Source organism: Sinocyclocheilus rhinocerous, unplaced genomic scaffold, assembly GCF_001515625.1.
Source record: "Sinocyclocheilus rhinocerous isolate Xijiao unplaced genomic scaffold, SAMN03320098_v1.1 scaffold1725, whole genome shotgun sequence".
In the NCBI taxonomy this organism is placed as follows: Eukaryota; Metazoa; Chordata; class Actinopteri; order Cypriniformes; family Cyprinidae; genus Sinocyclocheilus; species Sinocyclocheilus rhinocerous.
In genome coordinates, this window is record NW_015627232.1 from 220,718 (window position 1) to 243,931 (window position 23,214).

The window sequence follows — 23,214 nt, forward strand, 5'->3', positions numbered from 1 at the left end:
AGCTGTGGTCGGGAAGGCTGTGAAACTGAGTTTTGCTACCACTGCCGCCAGCTGTGGCACCCAGACCAGACTTGTGACCAAGCCAGACGTCAGCGTGCTCGCCACACGTCAGGAGCCAATGATGTCTCCACACTCTACGTGTTCAATGAAGAGCCTGGTGGTATGACACAAATATTGAGGGACTAACCTAATATCTGTTTGGTGTCCACCGGCTAAGATGTTTGCTCTGCTTTTAATCTTGAAGATGCAGAGGAGATCAAGCCCTGTCCACGTTGTGGTGCCTACATCATGAAGACTAATGATGGCAGCTGCAACAGAATGAACTGTACAGTGTGTGCTTGTCAGTTCTGTTGGCTGTGCATGCAGGAGATCACTGATGTGCACTACTACACACACACACACACACACACACAATACACACAGTCATCAAGTTACAGTAAGAGTAGTCGCACGTAGCCAGATCTTTGACTAATGGCTAAGGTCTGGTCTGCATTGTAGTTTATTTTGTGTAAAAATGCTTACTTAGACAGGACGAGACATGTAAAGTGACCAACCACAGGTCAGTTTGGTTTTTACACATTTTAAGAGTGTTTTTTTTTAAATACACTACCGTTTTAATGTTTTGGGGTCAGTAAGATTTTTTTTTTTTTTTAAACAAATAAATTAATAAATTACAAGGATGCATTTAATTTATCAAAAAGACACTGTAAATGCATTTATAATGTTATTTCTATTTCAAATAAATGCTGTTCTTTTGAACTTTGTATTTATCAAAGAATCCTTAAAATAAAAGTATCATGGTTTCCATAAAAATATGAAGCAACACAACTGTTTTCAAATGATTTCTGAAGGATTATGTGACACTAAAGTAATAGTTCAATAATGGTGTGGAAAACACTGAAAAATAAATGAAAAATGTATAATGTTTCTGTCCCACAAAAATAAGTACAGATTATTTCATAGACATAAATCTGAAAATAAGGGACAATGCAGTTTTGATCGTGAATATCTAGTTTACTTGCTGACTCTGTTTCAACTGTTTCAGAGATTTGATCCCTTTAACATTGAAAATGCACATTGTATCAAATCTGTACCTTCTAAATACTTTATGTCCAGGCAGACTGATCTAAAAAAACTGCGCTTCCTTTGCAAGTCATATTAATCAGAATTGTAGAGTGAGTTTTTTTCTGAAAGTGCCTGCAGATTTGTATGCAAAATTTGGTCTGTGGGTGTGCGTAAATGAAACTCTTCTTGCTTTTAAATCTGCCTGCATTTATTAATTGATTAAGTTACTGTAGGCAATTGTGCAATCTCTTTATTACAGAATTAGAGAATTTATCCAGTGTGCAGAGCTTTCACTGCCAAATATAGGACATTTGCCTGCAAGCACATAGCCCACATTCATCACCAGCAGTCACCAGAGTCTCTGATCTGTTATTAAGTTACTCTCGGACACATTCAGTCTGCAGCACAAGAATGTCAGATATGTTTTTTCTGGCCCTACAATACTGAGTTTGTGCCAGGTTGCTTGTATTGCCGACTTCATGAACGTTACAGATTATCTGAGTTGCTTAATTACTCTTAATAAACAAAGTCTTGCAGAAGCTGAGCCATTTCAGAGGTCTGATCTTTAAAATAGTAACTTTGCTACCCGTTTCAGTGAGCTATCGCTGCACTAAAGCTGATTTCTGATAGATTTTTCCATTCTTGGATGCTGGCCAGCACCGACTTTCATCAATTAATCAGTACAAATCTCTGTTCATATTTCCCTTTCCATGCAACCCAACCCCCACGATTTGCCAGAAGCAGGGTTCTTAATTTAATGAACACCCCATTCTGCTGGGCTCCAGTCGGGCAGAGACAGATTTTTATAAAATGACAGAATACATAAATAATTCTGTCATCCTTTACTCACCCTCATGTCATTCCAAACCTGTGTGCCTTTATTTCTTCTGTGGAAGACAAAAGAAGATATTTTGAAAAATGTCTGATGTCTGCGTTTTTTATTTGTTATGTTTTTCAGCGGGTCAGTGTTGTTTTGAAACCTTTGATTTTCACGTTTTTCAAAATATATTCTTTCCTGCCCACGAGGCATTTGGCGCCAACATACAGCGTCGTAGTGCTACGGGCGTCCAGAGCTTGAATCCTGGCTTGAGTACCTTTCCCGATCCCACCCCCCTCTCTCTCCCACTTCACTTCCTGTCAGATATAAACTGTCCTATCATCATGAAGGCAAAAACGCCAAAAAAGAGAAAATATATTCTTTATGTTTCACAGAAGAAATAAAGTCACACAAGTTTGGAATGACATGACGGTGATTAAATGTTTTTATTTTTGGGTTGAACTATCGCTTTAAGACAAGACAACACATGTCTAATTTTGTCATGTGACACCACATTTGTGTTAAAGTCCTTTTTTCCAACAAAAAGGCGACATTTGAAGCATTGGCATAGAGTGTATTTACTAAAGTTAAATAAAAAAATATTGTGTCGCTACTTGCAAAATTTTAACGATAATTAGCATTTCAATCAGCTATATACAGGTGCATCTCAATAAATGAGATGCACCTGTATGTAAACATTGATGTGCTAAACCTTTTTCGCAAATAAAAACCATGGATGGAAATTTGGTTATTGTTATAAGATGATAATCAGCATTCATCAGTAATAAAGTGTTGTGTTCAAATATTTACTTCAGATTGGCTTTTAAAGGGGTAGTTCACCCAAAAATGAAAATTCTGTCATTAATTACTGACCCTCATGTTGTTCCAAACCTGTAAGACCTTCGTTCATCTTCGGAACACAAATAATTATATTTTTGATGAAATAGAGAGCTTTCTGACCCTCATAGATAGCAACACAACTACCACACTCAGGCCCAGAAAGATAGTGAGGGACATCGTTAAAATAGTCCATGTGACATCAGTGCTTGTACCGTAATTTTATGAAGCTACGAGAATAGCTTTTGTGCGCAAAGTTTTTTTCCTTACTGCCTTTCATAAAAAATATCTTAATTTGTGTTGAACGAAGGACTTACAGGTTTGGAATGACATGAGGGTGAGTAATTAATTACAGAATTTTCATTTTTGGGTGAACTATCCCTTTAAGCTAGTAGCCTGTAATACTTTACCACACAGAACAGAACAGGAAGTGACATTGACCGTAGAGGATCGTAATTCACCCAGGCGGTGCATGAGGCTAATCGAGGATGAGATCATAAAATATTGATTCAATGAGACAGTGTGCGTGTGTCTGGCTTTTATTGGCTAATATTCCTTGTCTTATCTTTAACCTCATGTCATTTACATGCCACAGATATATGAGTGTATGAAAAATACTTTCATTTATCTTCCTCACAGTCCCTCAGGCTGCACTTTCTGGGGAAAGAAGCCATGGTCGCAGACCCGCAAGGTTTTGTGGCAGGTCGGCATGCTGCTCGGGGCTCCGGTGGTGATCTCACTCATAGCAGGCATTGCGATACCAGTTATCATTGTGGGCATCCCGATTTATATGGGCCGCAAGGTAAAGACCTAAAGTTTGCTGCATTATTATGTCCTCTCTTTGATGAAATGGATCCAGTGACCGTTAAATAGCTCTGGGATGATAATAAGACAAGGCCATGCCCTTGGCTGTATGCTCATTATAAGAAAAGTGCTGCCGAATGCATATATGTAAATGTATGTAAATTCACCAGACCTGTCTCCTTCAAACCGCTGGTAAATGTGATATAGAAAATGTTTGCAAAGAAGGTAGAGAGAGTTTCACTGTGCCATTATTTTATGGATGCCGTTATGCTCTTCAGGACCCCAAGAACCAACACCAGATATATTACCTCTTTAAAATCACCATGAAATCAAAATGGACAATTCTTATTCTCTTATGGAATATCACAATGTTTATTATAAATTATTTATCCATGAACATCATTATTATTTCAAATTTGCACGCCCTGATAATCTTCCAAAAAAAAAAGTGAAAAGACATTTGTAATTTTACATTTTATGCTTGTATGCTTGTACAAACTTTAAGTTTGTATCTGTTTGCTTGCCAGGTTCATGGTCGCTGTAAGAAAAACAATATCTCAGGAAGTAAACATTATCTGACAGTGGCCAGTGGGGTCATGATGTCTGTTTTTGTGTCTCCAGTCATAGCGGCCATTACTGTGGGTAAGAAAATCATCCATCCACCTTGCTGGTTGCTTATAACATGATGAACATGTAAAACACTGTGGTTAGTACTTATTACTTCTATACATACTTCTATGCATATGTTTAACACAATGCACAAAGCTTTCTATTTAATATTCACTACTGTCACTAAAAGTCTTTGTTTTTTTTATATTATTGAATATGAATATGGGAAATAGGGATATTAAGAAGTCAAGGAGCACTTTAGTGGTCATATTGTTGGGTTATGTCAATTTAAAGAAGCTGAATGAAGCATATTGATCTGTTCTGGCATGAGTTCAGACAAATGAAGCTAATTTGCCTCTCAATTGAGACACTGAATGAGAAAGGTAGAACATGTCATTTCAAACCTGTACAACTTTTTTCTGTGAAGCCTAAAAGGTCATCTGAAGCCAAAACAGGCTAAAATAGAGACATTATTCACTGGAAATTTAAGAAAAATTCTCTTAAAGGGGTCATATGATGCGATTTCAATTTTTCCTTTCTCTTAGGAGTGTTGCAAGCTCTTGGTGCATAAAGAAGATCTGTAAAGTTGCAAAGACTAAAGTCTCAAATCCAAAGGGTCCTCGTTCTAACACGCCCCCACATGTCTATGTCACGATGTGGGAAGATTTGCATAATGTCGCCCAAATGTTCACCAAAGAAAGAAGGCGTAACTGATTCTCGCTGTAGTATTGTTGCTGCTGCCGCCGCCGCCATGTTGTAGAGATGCTGTGTATTTCATTGTGAAAGCGAAACTACTTTGTTTGGCCTTCCAAAAGAGGACGATATCCGCTTCGTCATGCCTAGAGCTGATCCGTGCTGGTCGCTGAGGAAATACATCAACTTCGCGCTGTGAATCGCCGGATCGGCTTTCACCGTGGACGAAGTGGAGTCCAGCCTGGGGTCGTCACATGTGGTTGCCGCAAGCCCGCCGGCTGCTCCTTCGTCGAATCCGCCAGCCGCGCCGTTCTCAAACCCGCCCGCCACCACTCACTCTAGCCCGCAGTGTATGACGCTGTGTTTCATTGTGAAAGCGAAACTTTCCAAAAGAGGACAACTAGAAATCAGTGGTTAAGTTGTATTTACAACACTGTTCCAGAACACTTCAACCCAAATATTCAGATGTGTGCAGAACATTTTCACCAAATACACAACATGATGTTATTTTTTAGCAATGTCATATGACCCCTTAGCCAGATCTTTTCATCATGATTAAGGTGAATAACAACATATGCTTAAGTCAGTTAATCAAACAAAGCTATCATATGACTTTGGAAGACCACATTTATGATATTTTATTCATATTTCATATTGCATTTGCATCTGTTATAAAGCTTAAACGTTCTTGAAGCTTAAAAGTCTCCATTAATTGTAATTGTATGGAAAATAGCAACTGGACCATTATTAAAGGTTTCTTATGTTCCACAAAAGCAAGAAAATCATACGGCTTTAGAATGACTTGAGGGTAAACAACAGATATTTTGTGAGGGGTGAACTAATCCTTTAACATCCATATTGCATGCATTTAAGCTTACATATGTGCATGCAGCTGTTTCATTCATGCTCGCACATACACACGGCAACTGCCCAGGTCGTCTCTGATGACTCATCTATCTTCTGCTTTGGCATTCCTGTGAGAGCTGGAGCGGGGAGGGGAGGGGAAGATTACAGCAGTTGGCTGCAACTAAAATGTCAGAGCGATCTCCATGGCATAGCGTGAAGTCCTGAGCGCAGCACATTCACTACTCTGTGCTCTCCTCGCAAACCCAAAGCCTGTGTTCCCTCTCATTCTCCCCTCTGAATAGCCCTGTCTGTTCTGCAGCTCTGACCTCTCCTCAGGAGAGCCACAGAGGGGCCTTGTCCCCTTCAATGTCCCCATCAACAATGCCACTCTGTTCTTATCCAGAACCAGGAGGATCATGGCCTTTTGTCTCTCTTATTGTGTGTTGTCCTTGTCTTTGCTGCTAGCATTATGCCTCTGTGTATTTATGTTGCTATTATGTGCATTCTTGCCCTTTTTCCTTCTTCAACATAATTCATCTGAAAATAAGTTCACTTTTAAATGAGCTAAATATGTCTGTGATTTGAGTATTTCATTATGTATTCTTGTACACTTATACATTTTTTCTGTAATTAATAATCATGAAAATCTTTCAATACCTTTATAATTAATTCTAATTTAGTACATCTTCTGTGCTTGAAGGGGTGGGGGTGCCTCTTATGTTGACATATGTCTACGGGGTCGTGCCCATGTCGTTGTGTCGTAATGGCTGGTGCAGGCCACAAACTGAAACTCCTGAAGTACGGAACATACAGCTGGAAGATCTGGCCAACTGTAAGTCCAACTTCCTGAAATTTGGCTATATGACTATACATTTACAGTTAACTTAAATGTTGTGCCACTACAAATTTAACTACCTCTATTTTTTTCAGTAGCCTGACAGTAGTTCAGTTGCATTAGAAATAGCGCTTTGTTTTTAACTCCAATATCGGAATTAGAGGGTATTTATCTAGCAATTTAATACTGAGATTCTTATTTTTGTGCCAGAAAAATATGGCTGATATACAGTAATGTAGAGATAATATAATACAGATAGTAGAAAATACAGAACAATATTACCCCCTATACATAGCTTCAGTGAAGTTGGCTATTGCTAGTACTGTAGCTGACTTGCTTTGCTGTAGTTTAACTATTTTTTAATAGGTTCACTGTAGTACTTCTTACTAAGAGTTTTTAGTGTTTTAGTGTAGGAGTTTTAAGAGTATCTTTGTTGCTGTTTAACCACACTGAACAGCTTCTTTGTAGTTAGCTACTTTTTGTTAGCTTTTAGTGTAGCTAAAGTGTAGCTTGTAAGAGTATATTTTCTGTAGTTGAATTACCTTAAACAGATTTACTGTAGTTAGCTACTTTTACTAGGAGTTTTTAAGTTTAGCCAACTACTTCTAAGAGCATCTTTGTTGTAGTTTAACCGCCTTAAACAGATTTACTGTAGTTAGCTACTTACTGGGAGTTTTTAGTGTAGCTAATTAATTTTAAGAGTATCTTTGCTGCAGTTTAACCACACTGAACAGCTTCTATGTAGGTAGTTACTTTTTGCTAGTTTTTTGTGTAGTTAACTGTTTGTAAGAGTATATTTTCTGTAGTTTAACCACCTTAAACAGATTTAGTAAGCTGCTTCTTACTAGGAGTTTTTAATGTAGCTAACTAATTTTAAGAGTATCTTTGCTGTAGTTTAACCACACCATACAGCTTCTTTGTAGTTAGCTATTTCTGCTAGCTTTTAGTGTAGCTAACTGTTTGTAATGTAAGAGTATCTTTTCTGTAGTTTAACCACCTTACAAAGATTTACTGTAGTTAGCTCCTTTTTACTGGGAGTTTTTAAGTTTAGCTAACTACTTTTAAGAGTATCTTTGCTGTAGTTTAACTGCCTTAAACAGATTCTCTGTAGTCAGCTACATGTTAGTAATATGTGTAGCTTACCTGTTTAAAAGGGTAGCTTTAGATTATAAATTTTTTTAGCTTAGAAAGCTACAGTTTCAACGCTGCTTACACAACACTATACTGTACATTACGCATGACACTGTTTGCTAGAAAATGATCCTACTTTATTATAAATTGTTAATCACTATGTATGTGTTTGTATTTGAAACATTGTTACTGTAGTGCAGAAAGATTGGTTTTGTAATATTAAGCTCACAGTTTGGCCTGATCTGATGACATTTAAACTTCTCTTGAAGATCTTCTATTTTCTCATGTAGTCAGTGATCACTGGACCGGCCAGACCAACCCAGCTCTATCCAACGGAAGTGTACAGGAAGTGAGTGTGAATGTGGAGGAAGTGATGCCGCTTCCCAGCACCAGTGTAGTCCAGTCTGGAGCAAAGGGCTCAGTTGAACCTTCTAATGATGGACATGTTGACAGCACTGAGCAGGTTGTTCAGTCAGACGATGTGGATGCAGTTGAGGAGTGTGCCTTCAGCAGCACACAAACATTTGCTCTGAGGTCAGCAAATTTCATGACTTTTTATTTTTTCATTATTGATAAGTATTGAAGCAGTTCTGTTAAAATATAAACACTACTATTCAAAAGTTTGGGGTACGATTTTTAATATTTTTTAAATAAGTCTCTTATGTTTGTCAAGACAGCATGTATTTCAATAAAAATACAGTAAAATTGTAAAACATTATTTAAATGTAAAATACCTGTTTTATGTTTTAATATGTTCTAAAATGTAATTTATTCCTGTGATGCAAAGCTGAATTTTCAGCATCATTACTCCACTCTTCAGTGTCACATGATCCTTCAGTAATCATTCTAATATGCTGATTAAGAAATATTTCTTATTATTTTCAATGTTGAACACAGTTGTGCTGCTTCATATTTTATTTTATTTACTTTTCAGGATTCTTTGATGAATAGCAGGTAACATGAATCTTTGGTAACATTATAAATGCCTACTGTCAATTTTGATCAATTTGATGCATAAAAGTTTTCATTTCTTTAAAAAACATACTGACCCCAAACTTTTGAACAACAGTGTATTTATTCTATGAAATAATAATAAGAAATGATGCTAAACTACTTAAGGTTTTCTTATTACAAATATTTAGTTCTTTTATTCAGGATTTCTAATTTCATAATGGTATCAAAATGGCCCTGACATTTATATCTCCTCAGAAATATATCAAAATGTTTTTAATATAGCTCATAATCATGTAAATATGTGTATTCAAGTTATTGCATGTGAGAATTGCATTTTTAATGTTTTCATTTTTAAATGATCAGATAGGGTTTTTTAATAAATGAACATAAATCACACCATCAATAACGTAATCAATTTCTTTTTCCTAAAAACGGTGTCACATGTCTTTACAGCAGGGAAGGGACTAATATTGAGGTCCGTGTGGAGATCGAGGCCCAGCCACGGGACGGCCGGAAGCCCAGTCTTAGCAGTATTCTGTCTAGCAAGAGCCTGTCTGCGGAATCGCTCAGCCAACCCTGTGAACCTCTGTGTGCCTCTCAACAGACAGGGAGCACCGACCCCGTGCCAGTTCCTGAGATAGACAGCGTCTAAGCAAATCCTGGCAAACCACTGCTTCCACAGCCCACCTACACTCCCACCGGGTGCTTCCAGCCTCTGCCTGCAAACGCAGAGAGCCAGCGACATGGAAACTAACACACAGAGAGAGCGTGAAAGAAAAAAGAGAGGGAGAGATGAAGATGAGAGGCCAGGGCAGCTGCCAAAATGCCACAGAGGGGATTAAAGACGATCATATAAACTCAAATGACCAAGCGCATGTTTGTCAACGAGTTTGAGGAGTGCTAATCAATTTTATACTGTGTTCTATAGGAAACAATGCCTATTTGGATGCTGGTCTGTTTAATTTATTCAATTAGCTTTTCTTTTAGCTGGACCCTTTTATCTAATGACCATATGGTTCGTATCCCCTGATTTATCCGTAGGGGGAAAAAAGGAAAAAGAATTAAAGTACGGATTAATAGCATGGTTAATTCTGCCACAGTTGCTAGCCTGACATGGTATGTGACTAGCAACATGGTGAAATGCAGTAAGTCTTGTACTGCAGGCTAATGCTAACTTGGGTAATGGGCTTTTCCCACATGGCATTCATTCATTTGGATTATGCAATTTTTTTTACATAACTGTTGCATTTTCATGAAGGAGCAGCAAAATCTGTCTAGAATTAGCCTTCCTGATTATGATAATCTTAGGTCAAAACTGATGATTTTAGGGAACGTAAACATCATGAGTGATGCTCAGAAAACTGATGATCTTGTTTCCCTCTGTTCACTTTTAGATCTTTATTTCTGCAGTAAAGGCTTTTCTTTTTGCCGCTGTTATTGAGTACGTAATGAATCAAACTTTTACCCCCTGTCATATTAAAAAATAAGCAGCGGACAGCCCTGTTTAAAGTGTAAAAGACCTCCAGGAGTTTCCAAAGTTGAACCTTCATAGCTGTACTGCAGATTGGAAACAATGAATGGAACAGTATGTCAATAAAAAGATTTGTATTGAATGGTGACTGGGAGAATTGCTATGTTTCATTCTCGTTTGTTCAATATTTTTCATTTATTGGTGGGATGTTATTTTATGTTTTATGTAGTTTCTACATTAAACATTTTGTCAGCATTGCTATAAGACATAGACAGAGGGCGCTACAGCTCTAAAAACACACTCTATCAATGATTCTGTACCTGCTGAATCTGGAGTCCAACAGGAAATTCAAGCAGTTCAGAGTTATGTATGTTTAACTCAAAAAGGCTGTTATTTGAAATAATTTTGAATTTTAACAGAATACCTTAACTAAACCAGACCATAAATATGATTTAGGGGCATAATATGAAGATGCTTTATTTGTTGATGAAAATTCTTTAATATTTTATTGTCCATTGGAAATTGGTTCAGAACAGTAACAACATCATAAATTAATTAATTAAAAACTCAATATAAAATATTTTATATATAAAAATAAGCTATTTCAAGAGAAATTTTAGGCCTATTTCTGTTGTAAACCCACTGTAAATTTAAATTGTTGTTTTCTATCGTGAAATCATTTGTAAAAAAAATTTTTTTTTAATGTGGCCAAGCTTGTACCCTCACAGTAAATTTACAATTGGCATCAAATAATAACTCTATTATTATAATATATGATATTATAATTAATCTTATGTCACCACCCATCATTTGTTCTTTTTTATATAGCCTATACGGTGTATCAATTTTTGTATATTTCTATAACAGCGTTTTCAGTTAGTTATTTTTGTATATTTTATATCAGTGCTCAATGTCATGACACTACAAGGAGTTTATTAGAAAAATAATTTAAAACTAATATTTACAAATATTCAGTTTTCAATAGTCAAATGTTATAAATCATAGTAACAGGGTTGACTATTCAAAATCACCCCTTACTTACAAACCTAACAAAACATAAGATAAAACAAGAGAAAAAAGAATGTACAACCAATCAGCATTGGTCACTGATTGTACAGAACTATAACGTAAACATAAAATATAAGAAAGGAGAAAACAATTACTCCCTGACAGCAATTGTTCTTGTACTGAAACTATGATCATGTTAATATGAGTTTTTTTCATGAAATGGATGTGAATGGGAATTATGATGTGATTGTTATATGCATAACATGGGGGCACAACTTCAGGTACATATTCAGTTGTGAAAAGTTGTTTACTGCACATAATCATGGTAACAGGGTTGACTATTTCAGATCATCCCGTACAAACCTAACAATACATAAAGTAATAAAAAAGAGAAAAACAATTACTTTCTAAAAGAAAGTTCACATCTTAAAAGTATGATGCTGTTGATGTTGAGGTATTTTCATTAGGGTTTATGAAAATTTTAATAAGAGGAAACTGGTAACAAGGTTGACGCACAACATGGGGACACATGTTCAAATATGTTTTTGATTCAGATAACATAACTACATAATGCATAAAGCGATAATAACATATAGCCTATTAAAAGTTACATTGTTACAGTCTTTGTTTTCGTTGGTCACAAAATGACCATATGGTTCTCTCCAAGTTTCGCATGACTGTTCTTCTCATGTGATCAGTCATGAAACGTCAGAGGCTGTGTGTGAAGGGAGCAGCTCGTGGATCTCCGTCACTCGGGCAGTGAAGGGTTACTGTTACTGTACAGATACAGGACTGTGAGCCGGTGTCTATAGACTGCTCGTGTCCACTCGCTCCATTACTCGCTGCATGCTACTCTACTTTCCCCATTCCCACAGTGAGCACCAAAGAAGAGCTCTGCACCTGCTCTGCAGACACCTTCCAGCATGGATGCGTTAAAATCCGCCGGGAGAGCAATAATCAAAAGTCCTGGAGTTCCGCGGCACACATGGGGAACGTCCAAGCATGAGAGTGAGTACCTTCGTTTTTCTCTGTTTACATTTACTGAATACAGCTGCATCAGTGCTGCTGTTCATGCGATGCGGTGATAACACTGCCTTCCTGAAACTACCTCAGCACCTTTTATTAGTCGTTTTTACTGTTAAAATAGATAGATAGATAGATAGATAGATTGTGCAATTCTATTTGCTTATATATATAATATAGTTAGCTTTTAGCTGTCTCTGCACTGTTTGAGATATTCATCTGTATATTTAATTACAGTTAATTCCAATTAGGAATTTCCTGGAGTGTGTATTATTATAGGATCCTTGCCTAATATTGACCCTATAGATAAAAGTCTGGTTACTGTAAAAAGATCTTTTTCTCACTTTTTCCCCACGTGTCTAAGAAAATCCCATTAGATCTCATAGATGTTACCACTGAACGGTTCAAGGTTGACTGGCTTTATGAAATGTGTTGAAACTTGGTCAGGCTCGGAGAGACAGCTGGCCACTCTGCAAATGAAATCACAGCTCCAACTTTCACACTTTCACTGACTCCAAATCACACTTCATCCATTTAAATTGTAATGATTGAATCAGTTGGCCGGTCCTGTCAGCTTTTGTTCTGTCAGGAGGAAGAATCGAGGGCTCTTGTATGGAAAAGAGGGCAGTGGTTTTATGAGACAGCCCGTGTCACATCAGCGGTGACAGGCAGGAGCCTGAGGCTCGACGTGCTGTCATTCTGACATGTGAGATGTGAAGTTCATGAGGCACTCTTGGGACAAAACATCCCTATTTCCACTTGAACTGTGTGCCAGGCATACAGCTGGAGGAAATCCGACTGTCTCATGTTGCTGAGAGTATGTATATTTACTAAAAACCAAGACAATTAGCATAATGAATTATTCAAATCAACAGTTGTGTCTTGGGAATTTAGATGTGCTCCCAGATTAAATTTTAATGATTGGATCTGTAATGGCTGTCTGTCTTTCTAGCAATGCTTTGTTTTTCAGAGACAGAGTGAGTAGGATCAAGTGCACAAGGGTTAATTGTTGAGAACTTGATTAAAAAATAGCTTTTTGGTCTACTAGCAAGATTTCTCACAAAAGGAATATTATATAGAAAACTATCTTGAAGATGATTCAAAATGTCAGTTACACTTTTTTAAAGGAATAGTAAAGAGTAAAAATTTGATTGACATTTACTCACCCTGTATGCATTTGTTTTCATCCGTTGAACACATAAAAAAATATATTTTGAAAAATATATATAAGAAAAATGTATATAAAAGTCATTGGGATTCAAAACAAAGAAATGAATGCTTTTATTTTGCAAGGACACAATAAATTGATCAAAAGTGACAGTAAAGACATTTGAAGAGCTCAGATGCAAAAGCCTCTGCCGTTTGACTCCTATGAGTAGGTTCAGGATTTATAATGAATAGGTTATTTTCATTGCCATTAAGTGAAATAACTGAACATAAACATATGACTCTGAGAAAAATGGTCATTTTAGAAGTAAATTTCAATCGGCACTTAGAGGCTTTTGCATCTGAACTCTCAATTTATAATGTTACAAAAGATTTTCATTTCAAATAAATGCTGTTCTTTTGAATTCATCAAACATTCCTAAAAAATATGTATCATGGTTTCCACAAAACTGTCTTCAGCAGCTCAACTCTTTCAACATTGATAATAATAAGAAATGTTTCTTGAGCAGCAAATCAGCATATTAGAATGATTTCTGAAGGATCATGCGACACTGAAGACTGGAGTAATGATGCTGAAAATTCAGCTTTGTCATCAGGAGTAAATTACATTTTAAAATATATTAAAATAGAATTCACATTTAGAAATTCACATTTTTCAAATTATTATGTGTTTGAAACACTCAGATCATGCAGTTTCAAAAAAAAGATTAAACTTTTGTGCTTCCGTACAAAACAACAGTGAAATTAATTAAATATTTTTGAACTCAAAGGGGAGCAGATTCTAGAACAGCAAACAAACAAGTGAATAATGAACTGTTTTTGTGCTGGTCTGATGAATATTCATGGGAGGCTGGTGTTGTCTCTCAAGTGTGCATTTGAAGGTCAGAGTTTTCACTGGCACTTATTAAAAGGGAAATTTCATGTTTTATGTTGCCAAAAGAGAACGTTCAAGCTAAAATATCACGTTTGGGCTCCTATAGATGTCTTTTTTTATTCAGAGAGTTGGTGTGTGTAATGTCATGCACACAAAGAGAAGTCACTATCAATTCTCGTTGTGTCATTAAAATAACAGTGACAGTTCCAAAGTTCACATTAGTTGCTGCAAGTGTTTGACGCCCTTCCCGGTTTTTACACTGCAAGCTTTTGCAATTTCCAGTGTAATAACCCCTGGGTGAGAAATAACAGGTTTGAGCAGTAACTTCCCTTCTTATCTAAAGTAGACATAAAGAAATAAAAAAAAATAGCCGTTAATACTCTACTATTCGATCATAAATCAGTATATCAGACCCTCTGAGCTGGTACAGTACAGCTTAAGTAAAGCAGACATTCTGGCTTTGGATGAACCAGCTACAGGAAGGATGTCAGCAAATTTATCACATTGTGACCAGGCACAGTGTGAAGGACAGGGAAGTTACACTGACATCCGAGAAGTGGTCTCCATGTGTCATTTTCAATTATAAGAAGTGGATAAGGTGACCGTGCACACAGACTGACACACACGAACAACGTGGATAGAACATTCTTACACACACTGACGCACATTTGCATGCATATGCTCATGTACACCACAGTTCAAAAGACACTTATGCTCTTTATTTGATCAAAAATGCATAAAATGCAAATAAAATTGTTTCTATTTTAAAATGTAATTCATTCCTGTGATTGCAAAGCTGAATTTCCTGTATCATTACTCCAGTCTTCAGTCACATGATTTTTCCGAAATCAATCTAATATGCTGATTTGCTGCTCAAGGAACATTTCTTATTTTTATCAAATTTGAAAACAGTTGTGCTGCTTAATGTGTTTGTGGAAAAATTGATAAAAAAAATTCTGGATTCCTTGATTAATAGAAAGTTCAAAAGAACAGCATTTATTTAAATAGGAATCGTTTGTAACATTATAAATGTCTTTACTGTCACGTTTGAATAATTTATGGCATCTTTGAATAAAAGTAATCAAAAATGAAATGCAAATAAAATTGTTTCTATTTTAAAATGTAATTCATTCCTGTGATTGCAAAGCTGAATTTCCTGTATCATTACTTCAGTCTTCAGTGTCACATGATTTTTCCGAAATCAATCTAATATGCTGATTTGCTGCTCAAGGAACATTTCTTATTTTTATCAAATTTGAAAACAGTTGTGCTGCTTAATGTGTTTGTGGAAAAATTGATAAAAAAATTTCTGGATTCCTTGATTAATAGAAAGTTCAAAAGAACAGCATTTATTTAAATAGGAATCGTTTGTAACATTATAAATGTCTTTACTGTCACGTTTGAATAATTTATGGCATCTTTGAATAAAAGTATACATTTTGTTTAAAAAAATCAGAGCCCACTTTTGAACAGTAGTGTACATATACACATTTATAGTGAAGAAAATTATTCTGTACAACATCGAATCAATGAATGAAGTGTGCATGTGAGCTCATTTTAAGGATGTTTTCTGGGAAAAGGCAGAATTTGTATTCTTTATCAGTTACCCTTCTCATTATTTTTGATTTATGGTTTCTTGTGTCAAGTTCTGTTGCTAGAAAGTGAAGGAGTCTTGGCTGTTTCGTTAACATTCCCTACATTTTATTATTCAGCCTATGCTTGTTTAATCATTTATCATACAAATTAGAAGCTAGTGTCATATATAGCATATTCTTTATATTCATTTTTAGCTGACATTTATTTTGATATTTCACCCATATTGATTTTGTTTTGCTAAATGCTTGGAATAGGTATGAATCTGCACCAAGTTCATGTTTCATTCATTTCTTCTGGTAGCTGGGGTTCAAGAGTATCTATTATGTTCAAGGTTAGCTGATAAGCAGTTGTTTCCTCTGTGAATTCCTTGTTTCATGTGCTATAAAGAGGCTATTTTGTGTGCTTTCTGACTGCACTTGAGGTGGTTGTTAGATTTTTCAGATGGGAGCTCTTGAAATAAAGAAGTCTTTGTAGTCTTTTTCGACAACAATAAGCACCAGCATTCATACAAATTGGGTGAAAAACGCACACACACACAACCATTTTTCTAAATCAAGAGTGTGCAATGCTGTGTGAAAAGACCCTATTAGGTTTTTATAAGGGTTCATTTCAGAGTGTGTCCAGCAATGGACAGCTTTATGAAGACTGAGACTATCTTTCCTCTCCCTTAATTAGGACTCAATTCTGACCTGGAAGGCACATAGGGAAAGAGAGAGAGAGAGAAATAGACACACTCTTTTATTACTTCTGGCCTCGGTGACTCGCAAACATTGTTATTGTGATCACCCTCAGACACTGTGACAGCCGTGTGCAACAGCCTGTCTGTCTGCCTTTAGTCGTGTCTCAGCACAGGCCGCTCAGGTTCAACAATAAAGGTTGGAATTTCAGAGAGAGAGAGAAATAGACACACTCCTTTATTACTTCTGGCCTCGGTGACTCGCAAACATTGTTATTGTGATCACCCTCAGACACTGTGACAGCCGTGTGCAACAGCCTGTCTGTCTGCCTTTAGTCGTGTCTCAGCACAGGCCGCTCAGGTTCAACAATAAAGGTTGGAATTTCGTAAAAAAGGCATTAGCCCTTATGCCCTAGGTGAGAAAATCAACCTAGCCTGTGAATCAGGACCTGAATAAACTAACAGATGTTCATACTGCATCTTTTTAATTAACATAAATTTGCCGCTTGCTCAATTTACTTTATTAAAATTAAATAATGAAATCTGATTTAATCATGTGCAATCTATTTAAAGGGGTGGTTCATTGCGATTTCACTTTTTTAACGTTAGTGTGTAATGTTGCTGTTTCAGAAGTTTCTTTAATGCATTTGCATTGGGAGTATGTATGAATACTTTTCATGTTGTTGATGTAGCATTGCACATAGAAATTAGAAATCAGGGAATTTTCTGTTACCAACATGTAGAGGTGGGGGATATGACTAAACTTATATATCAATATGAGTAACTTTATTCCACGATAACGATATATCACAATATATTTATTTTTGCTTTATGATATCAACATTTTTGAAAGCATATAAATTTCATAATTCTTGTCACCAGTGTCACTATCACAAAAAAAACTAATACTAACCTAAATTTATTGAATTATTATTAAATTATTAAAGTTACAAAAGTGATTTTGTCAAGAGCAGTTAGAGATTTCCTCTCTTTTGCTGTTTGATTAACATGAATGACAGACAGTAGGAATATTAGACTGCTGTCACTTTAAGAGCTGCCTGGATCCAATATACTGTTACACGTGTTTTCTTTCTCAGATATTTGTTTTTACTTAAGTCCTAAATTACTGTGTTTATGAGGGTACTTGCAAAGACGGGTATTTTGACACATACAAGTGTGTATTTAACCATTTAAGGCCTATAAAGCGGTAAAAATAACGCAATGCTCCCATGCTCTATTAGCGCTGTCTTCACGTGCGCGCTTCTCTGACAGCGCTCAGAAACAGTCTTTCAGTGTGCGCACATATAGCGAAATTACTTCTCTTTTGCTGCTGATTGCGTTTCTGCTTAAAATCACTTGTTTTAAACCACAATGCTTAATGTGCAAACAATACGTTTTTGTGACCACATAGAACAGCAACGTCACATGAGCGTGTAACTGCGATAGAGAGGATAGTCAAAAATCTCTACCAGTTGGGTTAGGGTTAGGGTCTACCGGTTAATCGTGTCTACCTGTATATCGCCAACCCTACCTGCATGTTTTACATGGGGCATTACAGTTTTTTAAAATTGCTTAGACACTAAAAGTGATACTTAAGGCCCACTTAGTGAAACCATTCACTCATATACCTAATCTTTAGACCAAGTCTGCCAAACTATAAGCACATTACATGCTTTAAACTCAGTTTGATATTGTAAAACAAACTTTTTGCAAAACTCCAAACACAGTTCTCTACATTACACACATCATTCAAAACTAACAGCTCTTTCGTTTAATTTGGGAAACACTGCCATGTTAATGACACACTCATTTACTGATGACCTACACGCAGCGATCATGTCTGAAAACACTTATACATCATTTGTTCACTTAGTAATCAAAACTTGTTTTTTTTTTTAGAAATAAATTATTTTTACCCCCCTTGCATTTCTGTTTACATTGTATCTATATTGTACAAAGTGCTTTATAACTAGAGCTGACTTTCTGACTTGGCTTGTATGCATGTTCAGTATAGATAGATTTTTGCTTTTGGTGTTTGCTTTTGCAAGATGTGTGTGACGTTTTGTATGTTGTGTGTGTGTTTTGTGGTTTTGTGTGTAGAGTTTTGAGAAATCGAGCTATAGTTTCAAAAACGGTGTGTAAGCAAATCAAAGTGATATTTATGTGTTTTTGATGATAAAATGATATAGACTCTGGTTTATAGCTTCCTTGAGATCACTTAGCCTACTATATCTCCAAACCATTGAAATTTCGAAACGTTTCGAAACAGTTATTGCATAACAAAGCCCTGTTCACTGAAATAACATGGAAGGTTGATGGACACACTTCATGCCATTGGTTGGAAACAAAAGATTCGCAAAACATTATGAAGCTTTGCAAAGCAGTGTTTTGAACGCACCCATCACTAATGTGCACTATTGCTAATTGCCAGTTAACTGACTTTAATTTCAGATTAAGAAAACCCATTTTCAATATTTGGAACCTCTTCCAAAGCCAAACAATTGTCTTAATGCTGTGGATGTGAATATCTGAATGTCCGTTTGAAATGCTAGGGGCTGTGCTGTTTTGATGTGTTCTAAAGTGAATATTACATTTTGACAGTTTCTTTGGATTTTTTTTTTTTCCTTGATCAAATATAAATGCATTCAGTTTGAACTGCCAGCTCTCACATATCTCAGCAAAGGAAAATTTAGCTTCCCATGCCTTCTTTTTAAACCAAATGAACCAGTCTCACTGTTTTCCCCTTTTCTTTTGATTTGTTTGTTATCTCTCAAATCACTAACAAATAAGAGCAAAATCCCTTCAGACTGCAGAAAGATCTCTCTCTCCCTCTCTGTGTCTCGGTCCTTCTGTCTTTGTCATTATTTTTCCTTAGTGTCTGTGAGCATAGAGACTCCCTGTGGTTTGTTCCCTGCAGGTTATGAATAAAAGAGGAGAAAATGATTTTGGAGAGAGAAACAGATGCACAATGTGGCCACACTCAAGACACACACCAAACAAGGAATCAGGGTCATACTTTACAATAAAATTTTGCATTCGTGTTACAGTTTACAATTAGATGTAATACTATATTGTAATAACATGTAATGTAAGTAACATGAACACTGTAATTTAAAATGTTAGGACTGTGATATGTTGGCAATGTATGAACATTTCATGAATTAATTTCCTCAAAATAGAAATAGCATGCAAATCAGAGTGGTCTTACCAAGTACAGGAATATATGGTAATTAAATATTATTTTAAAAATTAATTAAATTAAATTAGTATTAATTAAATTTAAATTATCATACAATACTCAATTATATGAAGTGAATATTAACAGATATTATCATGAGTAGAATTACGTAGCAACAAGACTAACACAGCAACAATGTTACAGTATTAATCTATATATTATTAATCTGTAATCCAAATTACTTTTCTGTGAACTAGCTAGTGAACTGCAGTGTTCAACTATTTTAAGTTCCTTCTCATTGGTATCAAGAGAGAGACCACAAGTGATTTGAAAGTAACACCAATATTTTTGCCATAGACAGATGGTGAAGTAAACTTACATTATGTGGCTCTCTGAATACTTTATTCTGATTGGTCCATTATGGCATGCAGTGCTTAGATACAGTATTGTTCTAATATTCACCACTGTCCATGGCAACAATGTATATCAGTGTATATCTTGTCCAGTAACTGAAACAGGCACTAATTGTATGTCTCTCGTATCACACTGCATACTTGCTTTCTCTTGTTTCATACAAATCAGTGTTGTATTGACCAATCAGAATAAAGGACTGAATAATACATAGTGTTTTATTCCCAGGTATAAAAAAAAACATTATTAGGGAAGTTAAGGCAATGTAGGGTGAGCTTATTTTACAGTGTATAATTAATAAATGCATGCATTTGCATATATTTATCTGAGTTTCCCCTTAAAAAACACACACCTTTGCTCTAAATTCATATATGCAATTGAAAGTGGTTCTTTCTAGTCATTCTTTGAAGTTGCATAGGGTTTTTCATTAAACTGAACCTGCTTTATCTCTGATAGACTGAGAGAGCGGTCAATGATACAGTCCTCCCAAATATAGATTTTCTTTGTTCTCATGTTCACCAAAACTAAACAGCATTATACACCTGCATTAGATTATACTGATCCATTGCCATATACAAGCATTGAGATTACTTATATAAAAATATTTCCCTTAGTTGAGTCATGGAATGTGTTGACAACATTATATTCTTATTCCTAAATTATATTTTGTTTTCTTTGAAATATTACTGTTTCTCTCTTGAGAAACGTGCATAACAACTCTCCCATAGTTCTCCCAGCATGCAGAGAAAGATGTAGAGAAAGAGTAATGCGCACACTGACTGCATGAGAATCAGTCGTCACATCCTCCCACAGAGCGAACCGTGACATTCAAACCTTCCTTCCTGTTTGACAACCTGGACATGCATCAGGGAGAAATTTGACACTCATTCTGTCTCTCTTCCTGTTTCTCATTCTCTGCGTCTGTTTCTCTTTCTGTCCTTCCCGCTCATCTGACAGCTCTCTTTTCCTCTGTTGATTTTAGGTGCTTGTGATTTCCTCTAAAAGATTCCCTTGTTAAAAAGCAGTCTTTTATTCTATTTTAGTCCTTCCCTGCTGCCAGCATTACCCCTAGTGAACCTTGTCACTGATAGTCTCTCTTCGTCTGTCTGTCACTCATACACTTGCTCTTGGTGTCTTTTATCTGTGCTGTTGGGCTCAGTGGGATTCAGACTGAACACCTGAAACTAGAGCTGATCAGATTGATGAGCTGTCTGTTATGAGTTTCAACCAACTTTTATGTTTGATTCTAAGTTTCATACGCATAAGGAGAACATTCTATTAATAACTGATAAATATTTTATATGATTGACATTTGGACTATGTAAAGCAAGATTTTCTGTACAAAACTATTTTTTATTTTAATTTAATTAAAGGGAGTGTTCAGAAATGTGAGGTTTAGTGTAAATTCTATTCTTTCCTTTGACTTTGGGTTTTCAGAGACCCCTATGATATAAAAATGTAATAACTGTAATAATAATAAATGCTGTTTTTTGAACCTTCACCGAAAAATCCTGAAAAATATCACAGAAAATATTAAGAAGCATAACTTTTTTAACTGTAATAAAAAAACACCAAACTTTTGTTTATATATATATATATATATATATATACATATGAAGAGTTCAGTTATGTTTAGGTTCAGTTATTTCACTTTAATGACAATGAAAAGAACCTATTCATTGCTTGGTGTCAATGATTCCGACTATAATAAAATAAAATAAAGCATTAAACACAAATAATGAAAAATGAAAAGCAGAATAAAGAAAACAAATAATGTTCAGTAGTGTAACACCTGTCAGAGAATCTGAGCATAATAATATTTTTGCATTTATTCATGTTTTTTATGAGACCCCAAATATAATGTAACTTTTTTGGGAGGATGCTTGTAACATGTTGAGTTTTTTTTAAACAGAACAAATTAAAAAAAAGTCATGAAGAATCAACTTTCAATATTAAGCATATCTTTTGAGCTATTACAGTAGTCACAGGGTCTCTCAGAACCCAAACCAAATCTGACAAGAATCTGACAAGAAATCTGCTATCTAGGACCACACATACAGTGTAATGCTTAGATGAGACTGAACCTCCTCAGTCGATCAGAAAGCATGCTGGAGTAGTGTTCATTTCAGCATGCTGAGCTTGCTGCTGTACTGCATCTATCCTTTGGCAGTGTCTTCAGTGTTTTGACCTTTAACCTCAACCATTACTGAGTGCAGGCAGGGCATTCAGAATGGCTGCTCAGAACCTAATACACACGGAGGAGCTGCATTAGTGCCAAACCCCCATGAGACACCACTTACAACATACACACCAGCTGAGGCCCTGTGATACACAGGAGCCTGTTTCTCATAATTAGACATCATCGTATTAAGCCCATACAGTTTTATTCTATTACTGGGCTCTTAGAGAATCTCTGAGAGAGGAATCTCGGGTGATGGTGTTTCTAAATATTCACTGGACAAATAGATTAAACTGTTATCTAATCCATTAGATACATTAATCTAACACCAGCATGAAGGCATGATTGTACATACAATATATAGTGACCAGTCTGCTATTTAAAATGTTTAAAGCAATAGTTCACTCAAAAATGAACATTTTCTGAAAATGTACTCACCCTCAGGCCACTCAAGATGTAGATGAGTTTGTTTTTTCATAGGAACAGATTTTGAGAAATTTAGCATTACATCACTTGCTCACCAATGGATCCTCTGCAGTGAATGGGTGCCGTCAGAATGAGAGTCCAAACAGCTGATAAAAACATCACAATAATCCACACTCCAGTCAATCAATTAACTTTCAACCATATAAATCCATAATCCATAATAACATTTCCTCAAGTGAAAAAGTCCAACCGCTGTTGTCCTTTCACATCAAAATCCACAGACATGTTTGTTTAGAACTGTTTTGGACTTTTTTTTTTCGCTTGTAAATGATCTGTGCATATTTCTCTCCTGATTCAGATGAGACAACCTTTTCATTCAAGAAAGCAATATTATGGATAGAAGACTTATATTTTAGTCAGAAGCAACATTTTGAAATAATAATAAAAACATCTTAATAATAGATTTGTTTATTTCAATCACCCAGCTTTTCGCTTCACAAGATGTTAATTGATGAACTGGAGTCATGTGGATTACTTGTGGATTATTGTGATGTTTTTATCAGCTGTTTGGACTCTCATTCTGACGGCACCCATTCACTGCAGCGGATCCATTG

General features: G+C 35.9%; 2 protein-coding genes across 9 annotated transcripts in view; both read left to right on the forward strand.

Moving 5' to 3' along the window:
- LOC107723221 (E3 ubiquitin-protein ligase RNF19B-like) overlaps window positions 1-9,454 on the forward strand; it is a 24,562-nt gene extending 15,108 nt beyond the window's left edge. For 3 of the 5 annotated variants that reach the window (XM_016531781.1, XM_016531791.1, XM_016531786.1), the window contains 5 exons: window positions 3,359-3,521; window positions 4,051-4,165; window positions 6,372-6,503; window positions 7,907-8,171; window positions 9,045-9,454. In XM_016531781.1, coding sequence (XP_016387267.1) covers window positions 3,359-3,521; window positions 4,051-4,165; window positions 6,372-6,503; window positions 7,907-8,171; window positions 9,045-9,243 — 874 coding nt within the window. In that variant the 3' untranslated portion in view covers window positions 9,244-9,454. The remainder of the gene's footprint in view (window positions 1-3,358; window positions 3,522-4,050; window positions 4,166-6,371; window positions 6,504-7,906; window positions 8,172-9,044) is intronic. The other 2 variants (XM_016531801.1, XM_016531807.1) reach the window with 2 other exon arrangements.
- Window positions 9,455-11,852: 2,398 nt separating this feature from the next.
- Window positions 11,853-23,214, forward strand: part of LOC107723250 (low density lipoprotein receptor adapter protein 1-B-like) — a 33,607-nt gene continuing 22,245 nt past the window's right edge. For all 4 annotated transcript variants that reach the window (XM_016531834.1, XM_016531819.1, XM_016531841.1 and 1 more), the window contains exon 1: window positions 11,853-12,078. In XM_016531834.1, coding sequence (XP_016387320.1) covers window positions 11,994-12,078 — 85 coding nt within the window. In that variant the 5' untranslated portion in view covers window positions 11,853-11,993. The remainder of the gene's footprint in view (window positions 12,079-23,214) is intronic.